The sequence below is a fragment of the Rhinolophus sinicus genome, chromosome 1 (genome assembly GCF_057876585.1).
Source record: "Rhinolophus sinicus isolate RSI-liver-muscle chromosome 1, RSI-T2T, whole genome shotgun sequence".
Lineage (NCBI taxonomy): Eukaryota > Metazoa > Chordata > Mammalia > Chiroptera > Rhinolophidae > Rhinolophus > Rhinolophus sinicus.
In genome coordinates this window covers 119,077,413-119,099,012 of record NC_142501.1, presented here as the reverse complement: position 1 = coordinate 119,099,012, position 21,600 = coordinate 119,077,413, and the positions used below count along the sequence as shown (strand labels likewise).

Below are 21,600 nucleotides of genomic sequence, written 5' to 3'. Positions count from 1 at the left end.
CAGGATACAAGGTTAATACACAAAAGTCAATCACTGGGGAGTAAGATAGATGCTGCTTCCGAGAACAAACTTGCAATGAACAGTAAATAAGCAATAGAGATCTAATGCACAGAATAATGAATATAGACAACAATGTTGTAGTATAATTATCAAACTTGCTAAGAGACTAGAACTTAATTATTCCAACCACTGAAAATTACTTATTTGGTAATAAGAAGTACTAAATATTGCTACAATGTCAATCATATTACAATATATAAATGTACCACATTAACATGCTTTACACCTTAAATTTACACAATGGTACCTATGTCAAATATATTCAATTAAAAAAAGTCAACTGCTTTTCTAGTTACCAGCAATGAATAGTGGAATTTTAAATTAAAAACACAATACCATTTAGCATTACATCAGCACTCAAAAAAATTAAATACTTTATTTAGTATGCATTTAACAAAATATATATAAGATCTATAAAAGAAAAGCTGCAAAGCCCTGATGAAAGAAATCAAAGAACTAAATAAATGGAGAGCTATTCCACGTTCACAGATAGAAGATTCAATACTGCCAAGATGTCAGTTCTTCCCAACTTAACCTATAAATTCAATGCAATTCCAGGCAAAATCTCAGCAAGCGACTTTGTGGATATCAACAAACTGACTCTAAAGTTTATAGGATGTCCAAAAAAAAAAAAAAAACACAACATAATAGCCAACAAATTAAAAGAGGAGAATAACACTTCTAGACTTCAAGACTTAACTATAAAGCTACAGTAATCAAGAGAGTATGATATCACTGAAAGATCTACAGATAGTTCAATGGAACAGAACAGAGAGCCCAGAAATAGACCCACATCAATATAGTCAACTGATCTTTGACAAAGGAGCAAAGGCAAGACAATGAATGGAACAAAGACACCCTTTTCAACAAATGATACTGCAATAACTAGACATCCACGTGCAAAAAATGAATCTGGACACAGCTCTTACAACCTTCACAAAAACCAACTCAAAATGGATCATAGATGTAAATGTAAAACACAATTTATAAAACTCCTCGAAAACAGCACAGGATAAAATCTACATAACCTGGGTGTGGCAACGGCGTTTTAGATATAACATCAAAGACATGACCAATGAAAGAAATAATTGATAATCTGGACTTCATTAAAATTAAAAATTTCTGGGAATCATTTATCTCAGTCTGTGGAGCTCTTGCTTCCAGGCTCTGTTTGGCTTACATAAATTTTTATTAAAATTCAAAAACAAACAAACAAAAAACCTTGCATGTCTGAAAGACTCTGTAAAGAAAATGAGATAGTAAGCCACAGATATTTACAAAACACATATCTGATAAAGGGCTGTCATCCAAAAAAATACAAAGAACTCTTGAAACTCAGTAAGAAAACAATCCAATCAGAAAGTGTGCAAAGACCTGAACAGGCACCTCACTAAAGAAGATCTACAGATAACAAATAAATATATGAAAAGCAGCTGCACATCATACAGCATCAGGGAATTACAAACTGAAACAACAATAAGATATCGTTACACACCTACTAGAACAGCCAAAATCCACAACACTGACACCAGCACATGCTGGGAAAGATGAAGAGGAACAGGCACTCTCGTCCATTGCTGGTGGGATCTCAACAGGGTACAGACATTTTGGGAGACAGTTTGACAGTTTCTTACAAAACTAAACACACGTACTCTTACCATACAGTCCAGCAACTGTGCTTCTTGGTATTTACTCAAAGGAGCTGAAAATATGTCCATACAAAAGCCTGCACAGGGATGTCTACAGCAGCTTTATTCATAATTGCCAAATCTTGGGAGAAACCAAAATGTCCTTCAGGAGATAAATGGATAAATTGTGGTAACATCAGGACAATGAAATATTTTTCAGTGCTAAAAAGAAATGAGCTATCAAGCCATGAAAAGACACGGATAAACTTTAAATGCATACTGTTAAATGAAAGAAGCCAATCTGAAATGGTTACATTACAGCATATTTCTAACTATATGATACCCTAGAAAAGGCAAAACTATGAAGCCTGTGAAAGGATCAGTGGTTGCCATGGGTTAGGAGGGTGAGATGAAGAGGCGGAACACAGCAGATCTGTAGGACAGCGACACTACTTTGTGTATTATAATGTGGGACACATGTCACTATGCCTTTCACAAAACCCTTAGAATGTGCAGCCCAAGAATAAGGATTAGTGTAGGCCATGTTCTTTGGGTGACGATGATGGGTGTAGGTAGGTTCATGGATTGTCACAAGTGTCCCATCTGGTGCGGAATGCTGACAGCGGGGGGAGACTGTGCACGTGTGGGGGCAGGGGGGACACGGGAAATCTCTGTACCTTCTGCTCAGTTTTCCTGGGAATCTAAAACTGCTCTAAAATATAAAGTCCATTTTATTAAAAAAAATTAATAAAAGACTTAAGCAACTACCTAATGCTGATACCTGCTGTGCAGAGAAGAGTTCACATGCAGACCTGGCTATAACAGTACCACTTACATGGCCTGCGCACAGTTGGTAAAAGCGCATTCAGATTTCAGGAAGGGTCCCACCATTCTCAGAACTGAGAAAAGTGACTACGCCTTAACTGGCAGTACCAGGAGTGTGATTTATGATTACCTGCTTTCCTTCCGAAAGCCTGGAGTCTGGATATGTGCCAGGTAGTGTGTGCCTACAGAATCAGGTCCCAATGAAAACCCCAAGTGCTAAGTCTGTCGTGACCCTACAGTCCCAGGAGCCCACCATGAATGAGAAAATTGGTCCTGTCACTCAGGAAATCCCAAGGATTTTGAGACTCCTTCCCAGGAAACAGGGCTAAATACCAGTCAAATTCTTTATTATTCAACACTCTCTTCTTATAAAAAAAAAAAAAAAAATCTTATCTTAAAAAAACTACATAAAGGAAATCCAGGTGGAATTGTTCTAATTGAGGAGCCCATAGCCCTAAACCATGGACCCCCAGCCCCTGTGAAGCCCGCGGAGACTGACTGAGTCATCCTGTACGTCCTCCAGTCTAACATTTACTTCTTCTTAGGAAAGGAAATGAAGTTCTGACTTTGATTTGATACATTTAAATAATTAATGTTTCATCCTACTGAATGGTAGCCAAGCAGGCTTTTTTAAAAGCATAGTGCTTTTTCTAAAAAAAAATAAATAAATAAAAGAACACACTTATATCTTAAAACCTATCACCTTATTTGAAAACATACTAGCTATGCTTATTAAAACTTAACCTTAAACAGTTAACAGTTAACTAGAAATGACAGGCTTATGTCTGATCAAATATAAACTGCCTATTATCATAACTAAGTGTGATCTTACAGTTACTAAGTTAAGTCATACCCAGGAGTGTCTGGTATAATCATTAGCAGATATTATGCTGAACGCTCATAAACTGCCTCTGTTACTTTCCTATGCATGAACAGGGTCAGTTTCTGGCTCAAACTTACACATACAGATCAGAAGTGCAACGTACTTCAGAACTCTGAAACTGTTCCCATCAGTTGTTGATGCTGCTTTACGATCAACAACAGCAGTAGCACAATTCTGCTCAGTTATTAAACAACAAATATTTTTTAAATCAGAAGAATATTAACTACTAGTAGCACTTCAACATGGTTTTGTGACTAGCACAGTCAAAACTATTTTCTAAGACAAAAACCGGGTTTGTGGGAAACGGAAAAGTGAAAACAAAAATAACAGACTTGCTCCTAAAGAATTCAAAGTGTCTTCATGATCTCATCTTATCCTCCGATTATTCTTACACGAACACTCAAAAAGGGACTGAGAAATTTGCCTAGCAATACCCAGAAAATAACACGCACAGCCTCATTTGACTTTCAGTAGTCTCAATGGATTGGAGAACTTTTTTCTAATAAGCAGCTTTTATTGATTTTTCTCAAAATTTATTGACTGTCAAAGATTTGGGGAGGTGAGAAATGCCGATAGGATGCGAGCCCACCATGGCAGACTACAGGAAAAAGACTGCCACTCAATCAGCGTGGAGATGTTCATCAAAAATGGCCAATGGAGAAAGCGAGGCATAAAATATCACCTGCTTTTTGTGATTATGGGAATCTACGTTTCAAAAATGTTTCATCTAATTCCGTCCCTCCTGACCACTGGAAATTGTATCTACAAAGAAAAGCAACCTGAGGCTCTACTAACCAGAAAGGGAAGTAGGCATCAAAGGAACAGCATGGAAGCATCTCAAAGAAGAGCACAAAATAGAAATCAAAAGCCTAAAAGCATTAGAAAGAATAGTTTACAGCAGAGGTAAAATAGGAACATAAGAAACAGTGGATACAATTTCTTCACTCCGGATATCTGACCTTAACATACCTGTATCCTGAATTTCCACATGTCTCTCCTGAGTATGTTTTGACAGTAACTAATTCCACCCGTAGAATCTAAGTAGTCTCCAAACTATTTCTAATTTATTACAAGAAGAGCTAAAGTGCATCCATTGCTTGTTATATGCCAGGTGCTGTGCTAAGTGCTTTGCATGCAACAGCTCCTGAAAACAGCCCTAAGGATGACTAAGGAAGAGAAGGGTGAGTCAGGCCAGAGGACCCACACCTGAAAAAGCAGGAGGGTAAACCAATAAGGAGTGAAACAGCCTTGAAGCAAAGTAGTGGAAGGTGAGGCTGACAAGGGAAAAAGGAGCCAAATGCTAGAAGTTCCAATTTTTGTGAAAGTTGTAGATTCACTAAATATTATAATAAGAGGAGCCGTATGATTACATTTGTATTTTAGAAATATCATGATTAGCCATCTGGAAATGACTGGAGCCCGACTGGAGGCAGGGCTAACAGTTAGAGGCGCTGAACTAATCTAAGAAGCAGTGCCCTGAACTGCCCTGGCAGTGGCAATGAGAACAGAAAGGATGGGAGGCACGAATGAAGGGACAGATGAACGGATTCAAGAGCTACGAGGAAGACGAAACAGGGGGAGCACAGCAACAGCAGGATTTTGAGGACATACTCAGTGTGCCTGGCACACAGCACACAGTACATTTTTGCAGTTTAGAATGTAGAGAATTACAAGTACAGAAGTCAGCACCGACCCCCAGATTCCTGACACGCGACTAAGCAAACTGAGGAACTAGTCATGGGAACAGAGGAAAAACACACTAGAGAAGAAAAGTTGGAATATGATTTTGAACATGCTGCATTTAAAATATTTGAAGCATATTCAACTCCAGTAAAGAATTAGAATGTCGTGTGTTTTTGTAAGTATTCCTCATAGCAACCCCATGAGGTAAATATTTTTATCCCTGTTAACAAAGACGGAAAGTGAACTCACAGGGGTTCTGTACTTGCCCAAGTCCATACTTTGCCCACTGAGCAATAGCAAATGCTGCAGCTGCAATTTAAACCTAAAGCCCAAGGTCTTTCCATCACACCATATTGCAGGCGAATAATGGAACATTATCATTTATGAAGATTAATCTGGCTGTGGTTTATGATGTTGACTGGACTATGCAAAACACATGAAAAACATGTCCAAGTCTGTAGGACCCAAATTGGTCCAACTAGGAATGCAAATGTACTATTATAAAAACAATGATTTGATGATTTAGCAGAGGCAGGGGAATGATTCAAAAATGCCTCTTGGGTTTCAAATCAAGATAACTAGAACATTATAAAATTACCAAATCATGAAGGACCAGACTGGGAAAGATAAATTCAGTTTTTTGATAAATTAGTTTTTAGGTAATAGAACACCAACTAGAAACACAACCCTGGAGATCTAGAAAAATGTCAATAGCTCACTATTTTATAAATACTGATCGAGTGCTTACTATGGCACTGTCCCTAAGGTACAAGGGATAGAAACGAAAAGTTCTCACCCTTGTGGAGTTAACATTCCACCAAAGAGTCAATTAATCAATCAATTAATGTCAGGCAGTTGACTACTACAAAGAAAAATAAAATGGGACAAGGAAAGAGTGAGAAGGTAAAGATGGATTTTTTTCTTTCTTTTACAGACGGGAATTAGGGAAAGCCTCTCTTAGAAACTGACTTGAACAGTCTTCATCGCTACCTTCAAATGCCTGAAAGAACATCCCAGGCAAAGAAAACAGCACAATATAGATACAGACGCAGGAATGAGCTTGGAGTGTTCAGACCCAAGAGGCTTAGAATGAGGAGGAGGGTTTAGAGATTATAATCGCGTCAGAGACACAGCCGGAGCCAGACTGTGCGCCACAAAAAGGAATCTGCGTTTCCCTGCATGTGGGACGGGAAGCTACATACAGGGAAGAGTGCTGAGCAGGTGACATTCTTTGACATTTTTCAAAGATCACTGACCTTTGTAGATGAGAACTGATCATAAAGGGCAAGAGTGGGCAGCAAAGAAGCCTGCGAGCAGGCCCTGGCCATAGTCTATGGTAAGGTGAGGTAAGGAAAAGGGATGAGATTCTGGACATATTTTTAAAGTAGAGCCAAAAGCTCTTGCTGATTGAATGGATGTGGAGTGTGAAGAAGGATCAGTGATGAATCCTACACTAGAGACGAGTAACAGGAAATACCGATGGTGCCATCTACTGAAATAGGTAACGACAAAGAAATGTGCAGGTGTGGGGAAAGAAACTGACAACTATTATTATCTCTGTATTCCATGTCAAAGATAAGACACTGAGACACAGAGTAGCTAAGGAACTAGACCAAAGTCACATTGCTGGTAGCAGCAAACCGGGGAAACGAATTCAGGCAGCATGGTTCCAGAGTCTGAATTCTTAACACTAAGCTAAGTTGCCTCCTAAGCCTCCAAGGGAAAAAAATGTCGAAGTGCTAGATCTGAACCCCAGACTCAGAGCAACATTTGGAAGTCCCAAAAAGAAGCAGCCAAAAAAAGACTAAAAAAGAGCTAAGCAGAATAATCAGAAAAAGTTTGGTGAACTGAAAACCCGGTGAATAAAGTATGTCAAAGAGGAATGCTAGGAGGTCAACAAAGAAATGGACCAGGAATTAACTGGATTTGGCAAGATGGAAGTCACTAGGACTTTGAAATAAAAGCTTGATGGAATGAGTGGTCTTTATAATTCAAAAGCTGAACTTAGCAAAAAATATAACATCCAAAATGATTCATTTATTCAGTAACTACTGACTGAATGTTTATTGGTGCCAGACACTGGTCTACATGCTGGGGATACCGCAACAAACACATCAAACAAAAATCCCTGTCCTCATGGGGCTCACACGTTCAGGCACTTCTTCAAGGGAAAAGCTATCACCAGTATTTTGCTTCATTACATAAAATGTTACCGTATATTACATAAACCAGTTCATGAATTTGATTCACTGTTTCAGTTTATGACTAAAGCTGAAGATCATTTTGAAGAAGTGCAAATGTATACTAACGTTAAGTGATAAGTCATGATATCAAGTCAGTTAGTGGGAGTACTTTACTTTTTTAATATCACTGACATACTCATTGATGGACAAAGTGAGAAGGAATACGTATTGTTAAATGTATTCTACATACTATATTGTACATGCTATTCTAGAAAAAAATTAGCATGAGAGTCTACTGGACTCTGTCCAAGGATGATTTACTGGGAGTCTCTGAGGGGTCTTCTTTGGTAACCTTTCATGATCTTTTGATACATGCATCATGAGGAGAGAAGTGGTCCAAATACCAAAACCTGACTGACTTTGGAAAGTAAGCGTTTCTAGAGTGAAACAATGTTCCCACACTCAAGAAACTATCCAACAGGCTCAACTGGCAAATTCTCCATTCAACAAATATTTACTAAGCATCTACTACTATATAGCAGCCAATAAAATAACTAAGGTGCATAACACAGGATACAACTATCTTTAATGCTAAATAATTTGGTAAAGACAAAAGGTGTTAGGAGTTTTGAAAAGAGTGGAGATTATGGTGAGCTACGCAGTGGTTCTCAACTGGGAGCTACTTTGCCCGCCAGGGGACATTCGGCAATGTCTGGAAATCTTTTAAATCATGACGAGGGAGTGGGGGGGCGGGTACCTCTGGCATCCAGTGGGTCGACGTCAGGGATGTCGCTAAACACCTTACATTGCTCAGGACAGACCCACACACAACAACAAAGACATTTATCTAATCCAAAGGGAGAAACACTAGGCTAGAGTAATCAGGAAATGATTCAGGTATGAGTCGGATCCTGAGTTGGCCTTTAATTATGAGGACATGTAGAATGGTAGAAGGAACAGAAGCAGAAGTAAAAGGCAAGAAGGAGCCTGCTTTGAACCAGGTGTTTTAAGTACCAGAAAGGATTTGACATTAATAAGAGATTTATCTGAATACAATGGAAATGTGCATTCGAGAAGTCAGTGGGATATAAAGGTGATTGGGTAACTGGAAGCTAGATTACATGTGACCATGAAAACTAGATAAAGGTGCTGGAAACAGAAGCAGCAGGTGTTAAGAATCTGTTTTAAGCATTTCTCCTAAAAACTAATGTAATAAGTTGTAAAACTGCTTGAGAGCAGCAACCATGTCTTATTCTTATTCACACGTCTCTTATGTCACCAAGCAGTGTCCTGTAAATAGTGTGTGCTAAGTGGTTATTAAACGAAATTTTCCAATTAAAGTATTATTGATGATAGTCTCTAAAGTTCCATGTACTGTTGTATTCAGGACGTTCATTTAAACTCAACCAAAAAAAAAAAAATTATCATTTAATAGGTACCTATTACATAAAGGCACTGTAGTAGGTTTTCTACACATATTATTTCATTTAATCACTAACAGAATGTGTTTTTCGCTCTTTCAAGATGAGGATACTGGGACTCAAAGAGCTTAGCAACTTGCCCATGCTTTTACTCAGCCAAGAAGTGGCGGACATAGGATTGAACCCTTTTCTAGTCTTAACCCAAACCTCCAAGCTTCAGCTATGTGCTGTAAGAAAGAGTAAAAAAAGCAGAGTTGGACACCCACCTTTCACAATTAAAATCTACAAAGCAACTCCGTTCAAGGCTGTCCTTACATGTCTTTACTACAGTCCTCAGTAAACTCTGCCTTAAGGGATTCGGCTTGCTTTTTCACTCCATACCTGTGTGCCACGGTCCTTCCTACCTGAATTCAAATCACCCCAAAATTCTCTTCCTGGAAACGCAAGCGCCTGCAATTATGACTCGTAAGCCAGAACAAGATAAACAAAAGCTAACCTGTTGAATTGGTATGATCAGTACCCAATACCAATGATTCACAAAGCAAAAAAAAAAACAAACAAAAACAAAACACAGCATTTCAAATTCAAAGCAAATGAGCATGTCCAGATCCCAGGTCCTCGTCGAGCCCCGCTTCTCCAAGCAGAGAGCTTAGCTGGCGGCTCGAAAGAAGGCAGCCCAGTGCCTAAGTCCTCGACTCGGTTTCAGCTGTAGCCAAGTATTCCACTTTCATCTCTCCCCACATTTTTGAGAGTCTACCCTTAAACGGAAGCTTTCTCCTACAGTTACAGTCATTAAAAAAGAAGGGGAAAAAAAAAAACGATTTCAAAATCCTTTAAGGAACCTAACGTAACCCTTCTCCTCGTTACAGGCGCTTCCCGTGAGTCCCGGACATCTGTCCCCGGAAACACTTTATTCTAAGGCTCATAACCCTCCCCAGGCCGAGACACTCCTCCGCCCTCAGCTCTGTCCTTCCAGAAGCACTGTCCCAGCACCAGATGCGACACCAGCTGTCCCTCCGAGGCTCTCCACAGCAACCCTTCAACCAGTTCTTCCCAAACCCAGAGCCCCAGCTCAAGGCCCATTGCGCACAGGCTGAGTCCCATGTCTTTCAAAAAGGATGCGCCAAGCCCGCGACCGCCTCCAAACTCTTAAGGAAGGAGCCTCAGAAAAGGGGAAGAGCTCGGCCCTGGCCCGGGGGTCCGGAACGCGCACAGAGGCCGGGCAGAGTGGGCTTGCAGTCCGGAGGCGGGTGGACAGAGGGCGGCAAAAGCACTTACCAACATCCTGATCGAAGGGATTGGTGGCAAAGAGAGGCATCTCCACTGCGTGCCGAGGTGCCGCAGGCACTCCCCCTCGACACCACGGGAGTCAGGGTGCGACCAAGGAAGGCAGGCTCCTCAGGCAAAAACGGCGACCGACACGGACTCCACAGGGTCCGCGACACCTCCTCGTCGCACCGACCCCCCTGCAACCGCGGCAGCGGCGGCGGCAGCGACGGCGGCAGCGGCGGCAACAGCGAGAGCGCCGAGGAGGCCCCCGCGTGCCGCCAGTCGGGAATCTAGGCGACTTCGGCACTGCCTGACCAGAACCGGCCCAGAACCTGCCCCACCAAGATAGAACCAACCAAAACTCCCCCTCCGCCCGACTCCTCTTTTAATTAGTCATGCAGGAGAGTGGCAGTAATGCCCGCGTTTTCCGCTTTTGCCTTGGCCAGCAGTGTCCGGAGGACGGGGTCCTCCAGGCACGCTGAAGCCGCCTAGCGCCCCCAGGAGTGAATCAGAGCCTGAGGAGAAAGAAAAGGGACCGTGTTTGGGTTGAGCGAGACCCTCTTTTCCTCCTGTGTCGGTTGTCAGAACTTTGTAGTCCCTATGGAAGGGGGTGGGAACGCCTTCATTTGGGGTGATCTAAGTAAAAAGGCCATGAGTTTAATTTGGTGTCTGGGGTGACAAGAAACTTGCTGGGATGAAGTCATGTGAGCTGAACAGATTGGCTCGAATCCCTACAGAGGGGAGTGTCGGAGCGCGGCTGCCCGGGCGAGGGCTGAGGCAACGCTGGCACCTTCCCGCGAGTCCCTGACGCCCGGCTTCAGAATCTGTGGAAAGCACTCCGAGTTGGGCGTTGGTTAGTCCTGACTAACTGTGCAGTCACGAAGCAGTTGTGCTGATCGGAAAATAAGTCTCACAGCCCAAGAATGTCCCCCAAAACCGAGCAAAAAAAATAATAATAATAATAAAAATAAATAATGGGGCTAGAAATTGATTAGTGATTCCTAACTATTTAAAATGTTTCTTTAGTAATCTTACTTACAAGTTTACTTAACACATAAAAAATGTTCCTTGTATCATGTAGACATTTTAAGGAGCATCTACTAGAGTTTGTGCCCCACTTGGAACAAACTTAGAGCATCTTGCACGTGAATTGAAATTCTGTAAATTATATCCAAATTGGAGCACTTCCAGACGTAGCATGTAAACAAGTATTTGCAACATGTCAACAACAGGATCAGTATCACGGTACACAACGTGCTTAACAAAAATCCATTCATTAAGAATGAAATCCCACTTCCAAAAGTGAAAAATGCAAATTAAAGTAGCATTTAGATGCATTTTTACCATTCAGACAAAGATTAGAAAGAATCAGGGGTGTGGGGAATCATACACTCACATTGTTGAATAAAATATAAATTAACATAGTCTCCCTAAAGGAAATATTGGAAAGTATGTAATAAAAGCTTTTAAAAATATGAACACCTTTGGACCCACCAATTCTACTGCTTGGAATTTATCCTAAAGACATTCTTTAAGAACATAAACAAAGATATTTATGCTAACATTGTTTATATTGTCAAAATGTTAACCACTGAAAGTCCAACATTAAGAAATTGGACAAATTACTGCACCCTTTTGTGCCTCAGTTTCCTCATCTGTAAAAAAACAGGAATAATAATAGGGTTGTGAGGATCAAACGGATTAACACAATCGGAACCCTTAGGTGCCCAGCACATAGTAAGCACTAAATAAGTGCAAGCAATTGTTATAATTAGTATTGGTTCAATTACAGTGTAGCACACATGATGCAAAAACTCCACAGCTACTAAAGGTGATAATATAGATCTATATATACATAGATATATAAATATGTGTTCTTAAAAGCAGGTTACAAAACCATATAGAATTATAAAATAGCCCAGATTTTTAAAGTCCGAAAGGAAATATATGGGAGTATTATGACATGATTCTCTGAGTGATAAGATTTTGGATGGTTTTTTGTTCTTTATGTATCTTACGTTTTCCAAATATTTTAATGATGAACCTAAATTTCTCTCAAAAGCAGAAAAAAAAAATTAAAACACAACAATGTGAAAAATGTGGTATGTTTGTACCACTGTTTCTTAACATTTTGAGGAGCCTGTACCAAAAGCTTGCTTGTGTTTCATTACGACAAGTAAAAAAAATTCTTCCAAAACATCACTATTAGTGTGTGAAACAGAGCAGTCTCTCTCAAAAACCAGTTCTTAGTTATGGGGCTGACAGAATCAGGTGACAACTTGTTCACCTCAAGTTTCTGAGCAACCTCAGGGGCACATTATCATAATCGCCCTGTATCACAGCCAAATGTTGATGAAACTGCATTTGGATGTGCTTTGTGGTTCAGTAGTTAGACTGAATTATTCTGTTGCCAGCAGTAAGCTATTGATCAAATTATTCAAGCCTTGATCAATATGTGTTCATTGGGAACAGTGAAGGAATAGCAACTATTAGTCCTGATAGCATTGTCTATGTATTCTGACCTAGAAGAATGATGTTAGCTATTTGGGGCCTTTAATGATTAATACACTATAAATAATAAACATTTTTTAAATATAAAACTTCTAACATTATTGTTGTGTTTAACATAAAAACAAAATATAAAAAGTGAAATGGATTTGTATTTTGAGGTTAGTTTTTCGTTATTATCCCTTAAAACACTGAAACTGCAGGAGTTTCACTTTTAGTATTAGCATAGTTTTTAAAACATTGTAGAGCCTACAGATCAATTTCACATTAAAATGTGTCTGTAATATGTGTTTACTAAATTCTCTGGTTGATTTTAAAATGCCAAATCCCTTTTTTTTTTTAAATTCTTCTAGTTAATAAAATATGCAAATATAGCAATATGCAAATTACAGTTGTCCCACACTATGTTTTTCTCATTTCCTGGAGAAAAATAAATGAGAAAATTTGATCATGCTATCCCTTGATGATCAAATTTCCTACCTCTAGATTTGATCAAAAAAGAAAAAACCCTCTTGAAAGAATCAAGATGGATAACACATAATATATGTGAAGGACAGAAGAAAGTATGAAACTTAAAAGGAATACTCCCTCCCCACCAAAAAAATTAAAAATTACAGCACTCGAAAATGTAAAATTCTACAATGACTAACCATAATTAACCCTAACCATAATTAACAACAGCAACAATAAAAACTGACATCAAGGGATAGCATGATCAAATTGCTGAAAATCACGGATAAAAACAAAATCTTAAAAGCATTCAGAAAAAAACAACACATTATGAACAGAGGATTACAAGAAATAAGAATTAGAGTAGACTTCTAATTAAACCATGCAAGATTAAAGAAAAACAAAAGAGTTGAACAGTTAGTACGTTTAAGGTCCTGAACTTAAAAATTGTCAACCTAGAATTCTCTATCAGCAAAAATATCTCTCAAAAATGAAGGTGAAATATAGTATTACATACAAAAATATCATCAACAGCAGACTTATATATTGAGAAATGTTAAAACATACAAACAAAAGTAACTTCTTCAGGCAAAAGAACTATGGTATCTATGATATAAATTGAAGAGCATCAGAATGATCATGTATTGATCATTGTTAAATTTCTTTAAAAACAAAAATATTAACTGTGTATTATGGGGCTGATAACATAGGTAGAAGTAAAATATAGGAAAACAATAGAACAAAAGATGGGAGGAGGAAAAAGAAATGTAGTGTTGGGAGAGTTCTTACATTATACATAAAGAGGTATAAATATTATTTAAAGTAAACTGATAAAAATGCACACTGTGAGCCTTACAGCAATACCCCCCACAAAAGTAAAATCAAACAAAGGGGTATAGACAGACAATTGTGGAAATAAACGAAAATTTTAAAAATTCAAATAATTCAAGAAGCAGTAAAAAAGGACAAAGAAAAAAGAATTAATGGACAAATAGAAAACAAATAGTAAGATGATAGATTTAAATAACTATATTAAAACTACATGAAAGACAAAGGATCAAAACATTCCAGTTAAAAGTAGGGATTCTCAAACTAGATTTTTTAAAAAGCAAGACCCAACTATAGCATGTGTATTAGAAACTTGTTTTAAAAATAGTAACAAATCGGTTAAAAGTAAATGGATGGAAAAATATACTTTGAAAACACTAATCTAAAGAAAGCTGCTGGCTTTATTATTATTAATTATCAGACAAAAGAGACTAAAACACAAGAAACTTCCCAGGCACAATGAATGACATTTCATAATGATAAAGGGGATAACTCACCAAGAACAATAATAATCTTAAATGTATATCAACCTAATGACAGAACTTGGAGGTAAAATTTACCAAACTGAAAGGAGAAATAGATACATCCATAGTTTTGTTGGCTATTTTAACACTTCACTCTCAGGTAAAGATAGTACAAATAGAAAATCAGTAATTATATACAAGACTCAAAGAACTCTGTCAACCAACTTGACCTACCAGACATTTATCATGGCCCACCCAAACACTGCAAGGTAAACATTCTTGTCAAGTGGACACATTATTAACAAAAATAGACAATAGTCTCGGCTTTAAAATGACTCTTAATAATATTTAAAGGATAAAATCACACAGATTTTGTTCTTTGACAAACAGAATTAACTTAGAAAGACAATAGAAATATATATAGAAACTTTCAACTTACGTAAAGATTAAACAATACAGTTCTAAATAACCTAGGTGTCAAAGAAAAATCAAAATATTTTGAACTGAATGAAAGTGAAAACATCAAAATTTGTGAGGTGCAATTAAAGTGATGCTTATAGGAATACTTCAAGAATTAGATATTAGAAAAGAAAGATCAATGAGCTAAGCTTCTACCTTAAGAAGATAGCAAAATAATACAAATAAGTAGAAAAAGGAAATAATAAAAATAATATCAGAAGTCAATGAAATAAAACACAAACAATAGAGAAAATCAATAAAACCAAAATTTAAAAGATCAATAAAATTGGTAATACTACCCATATCAAAAGATAAAGAGGAATACACAAATTACCAGCATCAGAAATGAAACAAGCAATATGATTGTAGATCTTTTAGTTAAAATATTACAGGAATTAAATGACATTAAACTGAAACATTCATAAAAGAATATTATTTCTAAAGAGTTTATGACAATAAATTTGACAACATAGGTGAAATGGGGAAAACAATCCTTGAAAAATGCAAATGATCACAACTCAGTTTAGAAAAAGCAGAAAACCTGAAAAGAAATATACCAACAATACAAATTCTCAGTTTAAAACACTCCACAAAAATTTCCTGGCCCATGAATTCAATAGTTAAATCTATCAACTTGTAAGGAAGGAATAATATCAAACCTATACAAAAATCTTTTAGAAAATATACCTAGAGGGAACAATTTCCTATTCATTTTATGAGATCAGCATTACCCTGATACCAAAATCAAAGAAAGGCATTATAAGAACTCTTGAAACAATATCCCTCATTAACATAAATATAATAATACTTTAAAATAGAAATTTACAGCAATATATAAAGAATACATCATGACCAAGTAGACTGTATCCCAGGAATTCAACGTTATTTTACAATTTGAAAATCAATCAACACAGTTCACCATATTAACAGAATGTAAGGGGGAAACCATATAATAATCTCAACAAGTACAGAAAAAATTGACAAAATTCAAAAGGCTTTGTGCTAAAAGAAAAAAACTCTTAACAAACTACCTGACATCAAATTAGGTATATTACAGTCTATAGTAATCAAAACAGTATGGCATTGGCATAAAAACAGACATTGAGATCAATGGAACAGAATAGAGAGCCCAGAAATAAATCCATGCCTATATGGCCATTTAACCTGTGACAAAAGGAAGCAAGAATTTACATTGAGGTAAAGAGAGTCTACCTAATAAATGGTGCTGAGAAAACAGGACAGATACATGCAAAAAGATGGAACTGGACCACCTTCTCACATATACAAGAATAAATTCAAAATGGATTAAAGACTTAAATGTAAGACCTGAAACGATAAAACTCCTAGAAAAAAATATAAGAAGTAAACTCTCCAACATTACCCTTAGTAATATTTTTATTGATATATCTTCTCGGGCAAGGGAAACAAGAGAAAAAATAGACAAATGGTACTACATCAAACTAAAAATTTTTTGCAGCAAAGGAAACCATCGACAAAACAAAAAAGACATCCTACTGAATGGGAGAAGATATTTGCTAATGATACATCTAATAAGGGGTTAATATCGAGAATTTATTTAAAAAAACTCATACAACTCAACACCAAAAAAAAAAAAAAAAAAAAAAAATCATTCAATTGAAAAATGGTCAGAGGACCTGAATAGACAATTGTTCAAAGAGGACATACAGATGGCCAATAGACATATCAAAAGATTCTCAAAGTCATCAACCATCAGAGAAAAGCAAATAAAAACCACACTGAGATATCATCTTACACTTGTCAGGATGGTATCATCAATAAATCAACAAAAAACAAGTGCTGGTGAGGATGTGGAGAAAAGGGAACCCTTGTGCACTGTTGGTGGGATTGCAAATTGGTGCAGACACTTTGGAAAACAGTATGGGGGTTTCTCAAAAAATTAAAAATAGAACTACCTTATGACCCAGCAGTTCCACTTCTGGATATTTATCCAAAGAAATCCAAAACACTAATTTGAAAGAATATATGAACTCCTATCTTTATTGCAGTGCCATATATACAGAGGGTGCCAAAAATTGTATACACATTTTAAGAAAGGAAAAACACTGTATTAAAATTGTAATACTCAATATATACCAATAACAGAGGATGAATACCAGTCATGTTTGACTTCTGCAATTGCAAGAGGTGCTCAAAGTGGTTACCATCAGCGTAATTGTAATATAGTTTTTTCCTTTCTTAAAATGTGTATACATTTTTTGGCACCCTCTGTATATCTATCTATATCTATATGTATGTTAAAAATTGTTAACAAGATACAAAATGTCACTTTATCATGAAAAAGAGGTCAAATAATCAAGAGAGCATGACAATCTATATGGTTTTGCATATAATAACAGAACTTCAAAGAAAATGAAACAAAAACTGATGGAACTTTAAGGACAAATCAACAACTCCATGATTAGTTGGAAATTTCAACTCCCCTGTCTCAACAGTGAGAAAACAGAGACAGAAAATCACTAAGGCTGTAGAAGACTTGAAAAATACTATCAACCAACTTGACTTAATTCAAATTGATAGACTACTACATGCAATAAAAGATGAATATATAATGTTTTTAAGTGCACATGACGTATTTATCAAGGTAGAGAATATTCTAGGCCATAAAACAAGTCTCAATAAATTAAAAAGGATTCAAGTCATATAAAGTATGTTGTCTGACTACAATGGAATTATAATAAAAATTAATGCAGAAGGATATTTAAAAGTTCCCAAATATTTGGAAAGTAAATAACACACTTTTAGAAAGCACACTTCTAAATAACCCATTGATCAAAATAAAAATAAAAATTGAAATTAGAAAGTATTTTGAATGAGAGGAAAAATAAAAACATAACATATCAAAATTTGTGGGAAGCAATTAAAGCAATGTTCAGAGGGATATTTATAATACATAGCATATATATATAAAAAGAAGAAAGGTCTCGAATCAATTATATCAGCTTTCATTTTAACAATCTAGAAAAAATAGCATGTGAAACCTACAGTAAACAGAAGATAGGAAATAAGGAACATCAGTGAGGAAAGTGAGGAAAAAGAAAACAGCAAAGCAACAGGGAAAATTAACAAAACTAAAAGTTACTTTTTTGAGGAGATAAATAAAATTGATAAAACCATAGTCAGACTCATGGGTAAGAAAGAGAAAAGACACAAATTACCAATTTCAAGAATGAAACAAGGGATGTCACTACAGATGCTACGGATGTGAAAAGGATAATAAGGGAATATTATTACCACTCTATCCCTAAAAATTGGATAACTTAATGGAAATGGCAAATTCTTTCAAAGGCACAAACTATGAAAGCTCATAAAAGAAATAGTTATCTTGAATAGCTCTATTTCTGTTAAAGAAAGGCAATTTCTTGTTAAAAACATTCAACACAATTAACTTCGGGCCTGAATGGATTCTCTTGGGATTACAAAGGCGTAAAAGGAAAGTGCGGGGGGAGGGATATTTGCTAGGCTATTTTTATTATTTTGATAGTGGTGATAGTTTCATGGACAGACACACATACACATACACATGTCAATATTTATCAAATTGTACAATTTTAATATGTACAGATGATTGTATGTCAATTATAACTCAATAAAGGTATTAAACATTTCACCAGAAATTCTATTTGCAACAATTTATAGTTTTGAAGAAAAATCTTAGATCATTTAAAACTATGAGTGAAGGTAAATATGTCGGAAAACCACAGCCTCAGCACATTCTACATCAACCAGATTGCCCCACCTCCCTAACCTCTCCACATAGATTGTTCTGGAAGAGCTGGTTCCTCTGACTAACATATTTAACATCTTTTTTCTTTCTTTCTTTCTTTTTTTTTTTTTTTTGAGCAAGTTGGACCAATCAGTATAATGCCAAGGTCTATAGATAGCCTTTTCACAACAAATGGTAGTTTTCTAATAAACATCAAGTCCCTTGATTTATTCTAGTTCAACTTGTGACTTCCACTTTTGCCCCCTTTTATATTATTAACATAATGACCTTACATTTTCTTTAACCTAATAACTGCCAAAGACTGTATAACAAGATTAGCACCAGTCACCAGCTGGTCAGGGTTTGTGGTGATTCCACTGACAAGGTCTGAATGGCGTATCCTGAAGGATCAATCTTTGAAAATAAAGACCTCACCACGGAATCTGCTCCTCCCTCGCATTTACCATTCAGAGACTTTTCAGAGGCTTTCATGCTTATTAAAATAAGCCACAGATTTTTAAAACAGATGACTCCAATTCTGAAGGCAGTTCAAAGTTTCTAGGCACAATGAAAAATGCGTGTGCTGACTGCAGGAAAATTTACAAGAAGGAAAAAAGACAAAAAGACATCTTCATTCTCAAGTTCCCTATACTGTATCTGTGCCTATGTAGAAAATGTTCCCAAAAGGAGCATTTAAAATATTACTTTGTATATTGTCTTTAGTCTAACATTATTAATGCTTATAATACAGTAGCATATGTGTATGTTTTGTTTCATTTGCATGACCAATTTTGTAAGGTACGAAATGGTTCTTCAGGAATAAAGTTCTTATTTATAATAATCTGTCTATAGATCAGAAGGATTTTACTTACGAAGATTTTGCTTTCAATGGTCAGTCTAGAACCAAATTTGTACGATTGATTCTGTTTAAGAGGAGACTCTAGATAAGCTCTAGATAAGGATATCACTGGCCTCTGTTTTCACGTCAATAAGAAATTAATTCCAATATTCCTTCCAAATCACAGTGCTCAATTTGTCCCTTTCTAGATTAATACTTCTGTGTTTAGCGGTTTCGCACTCTTCACATTTCAGTTCTCATTCTTTCTTTCTCTTTGCTTTTTAGTTGTACTTCCATTACTCACTTCTGCTGCTTTTCACAAATACTCTCCTCCTGAATCCACCAGCCTTTCTTCTCTCTCATTGTTTTATTATGTTATCTACAAGTAGAAAAACTAGTTAAAATTGATTATTTTCTCTTAACGACATCTCTTCCAAGTAATGATATTATTGCGCCTATCCTGCTGAAATAACCACACCAAACCTAGTCAAGTTTTATCACCGTATGCTAAAAACATGCGTTACAGATTACTAACATCACAAACACTACCACTACCACTACCACTAACACAGGTCACTAACCCTATCTGATTTCAAGATTTATCATAAAGCTATGATAATCAAGATAGTATGGTACTGGCAGAAAGATAAACAAATAAATCAGTGGAACAGAATAGACATTCAGAGATACATCTATACATATATGGACACTACTTTTGACAAAGGTACAAAGGCGGTTCAATGGAGAAAGGATAGGTTTTCAACGAATGGTCCTGGAACACTTATGTAAACTTTAACCAATATCTCACATCATATACAAAACATAACTCAAAATGGGTTACAAGCCTAAGTGTAGAACTTCAAACGATTAATCTTTCACATGAAAACTAGACAAAATCTTCTGTGACCTTGGGTTGGGCAAAGATTCTTAGATATGACACCAAAAATACAATCTATCAAACAAAAAAATGGTAAGCAGAACTGCATTAAAATTAAGACCTTTTGCTTTTTGAACACTAGTAAGGGTATGAAAAGCAACCCACAAACCGGGAGAAAATATTTGCCAACCATCTATCTGATAAAGGACTTGTATCCAGGTTACATAAAGTATGTGCTCTCAAAACTTAATAAGAACACAATCGCACCACTGAGAAAATGTACAAGAGATTTCAACAGTCCCTAAAACACAGAAAATATCCAACTGACAAATAAGTATATTAAAAGAAGGTCAGCATCATTAGTCATTGGGGAAATGCAAGTTAAAACCACAGTGAGATAGTACGGCACAGCTATAAAAATATGTAAAATTTCAAACACTGACCATACCAGGTATTGGCCAGGATGAGGAGCAAATGAAACTCTCATGTATAGTTAGTTGGTAGGAATGTAAAATGTTATAGCCACTTTCAAAACACTTTGGCAGGTCCTTCGAAAATTAGATACATACCTACCATGTGACGTAGTCATTCCTCTCCTATTTATCTAAGAAAAATGAAAGCATATCACCACACAAAGACTTGTCAACAAATGTTCATAGATGCTTTATTTGTAACTTGAAAAAAAACCAAAAGTCTAAACAGGAATGGATAAACAAGTGGTGGTACATCCATACAATGTAATACTGCTAAGCAATAAAAGAATTATGGGTACACACCATAACGTGGATGAATCTCTAACTCAGGACCAGCTACATAATTCGTGGGACACAGTGAAAAACGAAAATATGGGTTTCCTCACTCATAAATTATTAAGAATTTCAAAGTAAAGACATTAGAGCATCATGCTAAATGCCGGGCCCCTTTAAGCACAGTATCCAGTGAGACTGCACAGGTCCCATGCCCATGAAGCTGGACCTGCTTAAAATAATTATCCTGAGTGAATTAAGCCAGACAGAAAAGAGTACGTAATGTATGACTTCATATATATATATTATTGAAAATGCAAACTAATCTCTAGTGATGAAAAGCAGATCAGTGGGGATGTGTGTGTGTGGTGGGGGGGGGGGTAGGAGGTGAGGATTAAAAAGGAACACAGGGAAACCTTTTGGGATGATGGATATGTTCACTATTCTGATTGTGTGAAGGTTTCAGAGATGATACATATGTCAAAACTTATTAAATTATACACTTAAAATACATGCACTTCCCTGTATGTCAATTACATTTCAATAAAACTATTTAAATTGCAAAACATTGATTGAACTTTGAGGATTTTAAAAAATATAGTTCACAATCTCTGATATGCAATTCTTCCCACGGAAACAACATAAACAAGTGTAAGATAAGTAAAAGCAGAATACATAAATCAAATGATAAAAATGAATGACACATTATCAGTACAAACTATTTCAGCTGAAA

The 21,600-nt window shown here is 36.5% G+C and overlaps 1 protein-coding gene across 2 annotated transcripts in view; it reads right to left on the bottom strand.

The window, feature by feature from the left end:
• The window catches only part of STAM (signal transducing adaptor molecule), a 59,300-nt gene extending 49,057 nt beyond the window's left edge, over nucleotides 1-10,243 (bottom strand). Inside the window, exon 1 of one of the 2 annotated variants that reach the window (XM_019752084.3) lies at nucleotides 9,962-10,243. Coding sequence is in view for 1 of the 2 variants with exons in the window: in XM_019752083.3 (XP_019607642.1) it covers nucleotides 9,962-10,001 (40 nt within the window). In the remaining variant the exon portion in view is untranslated. The remainder of the gene's footprint in view (nucleotides 1-9,961) is intronic. The other variant, XM_019752083.3, reaches the window with a different exon arrangement.
• Nucleotides 10,244-21,600: the final 11,357 nt, after the last annotated feature.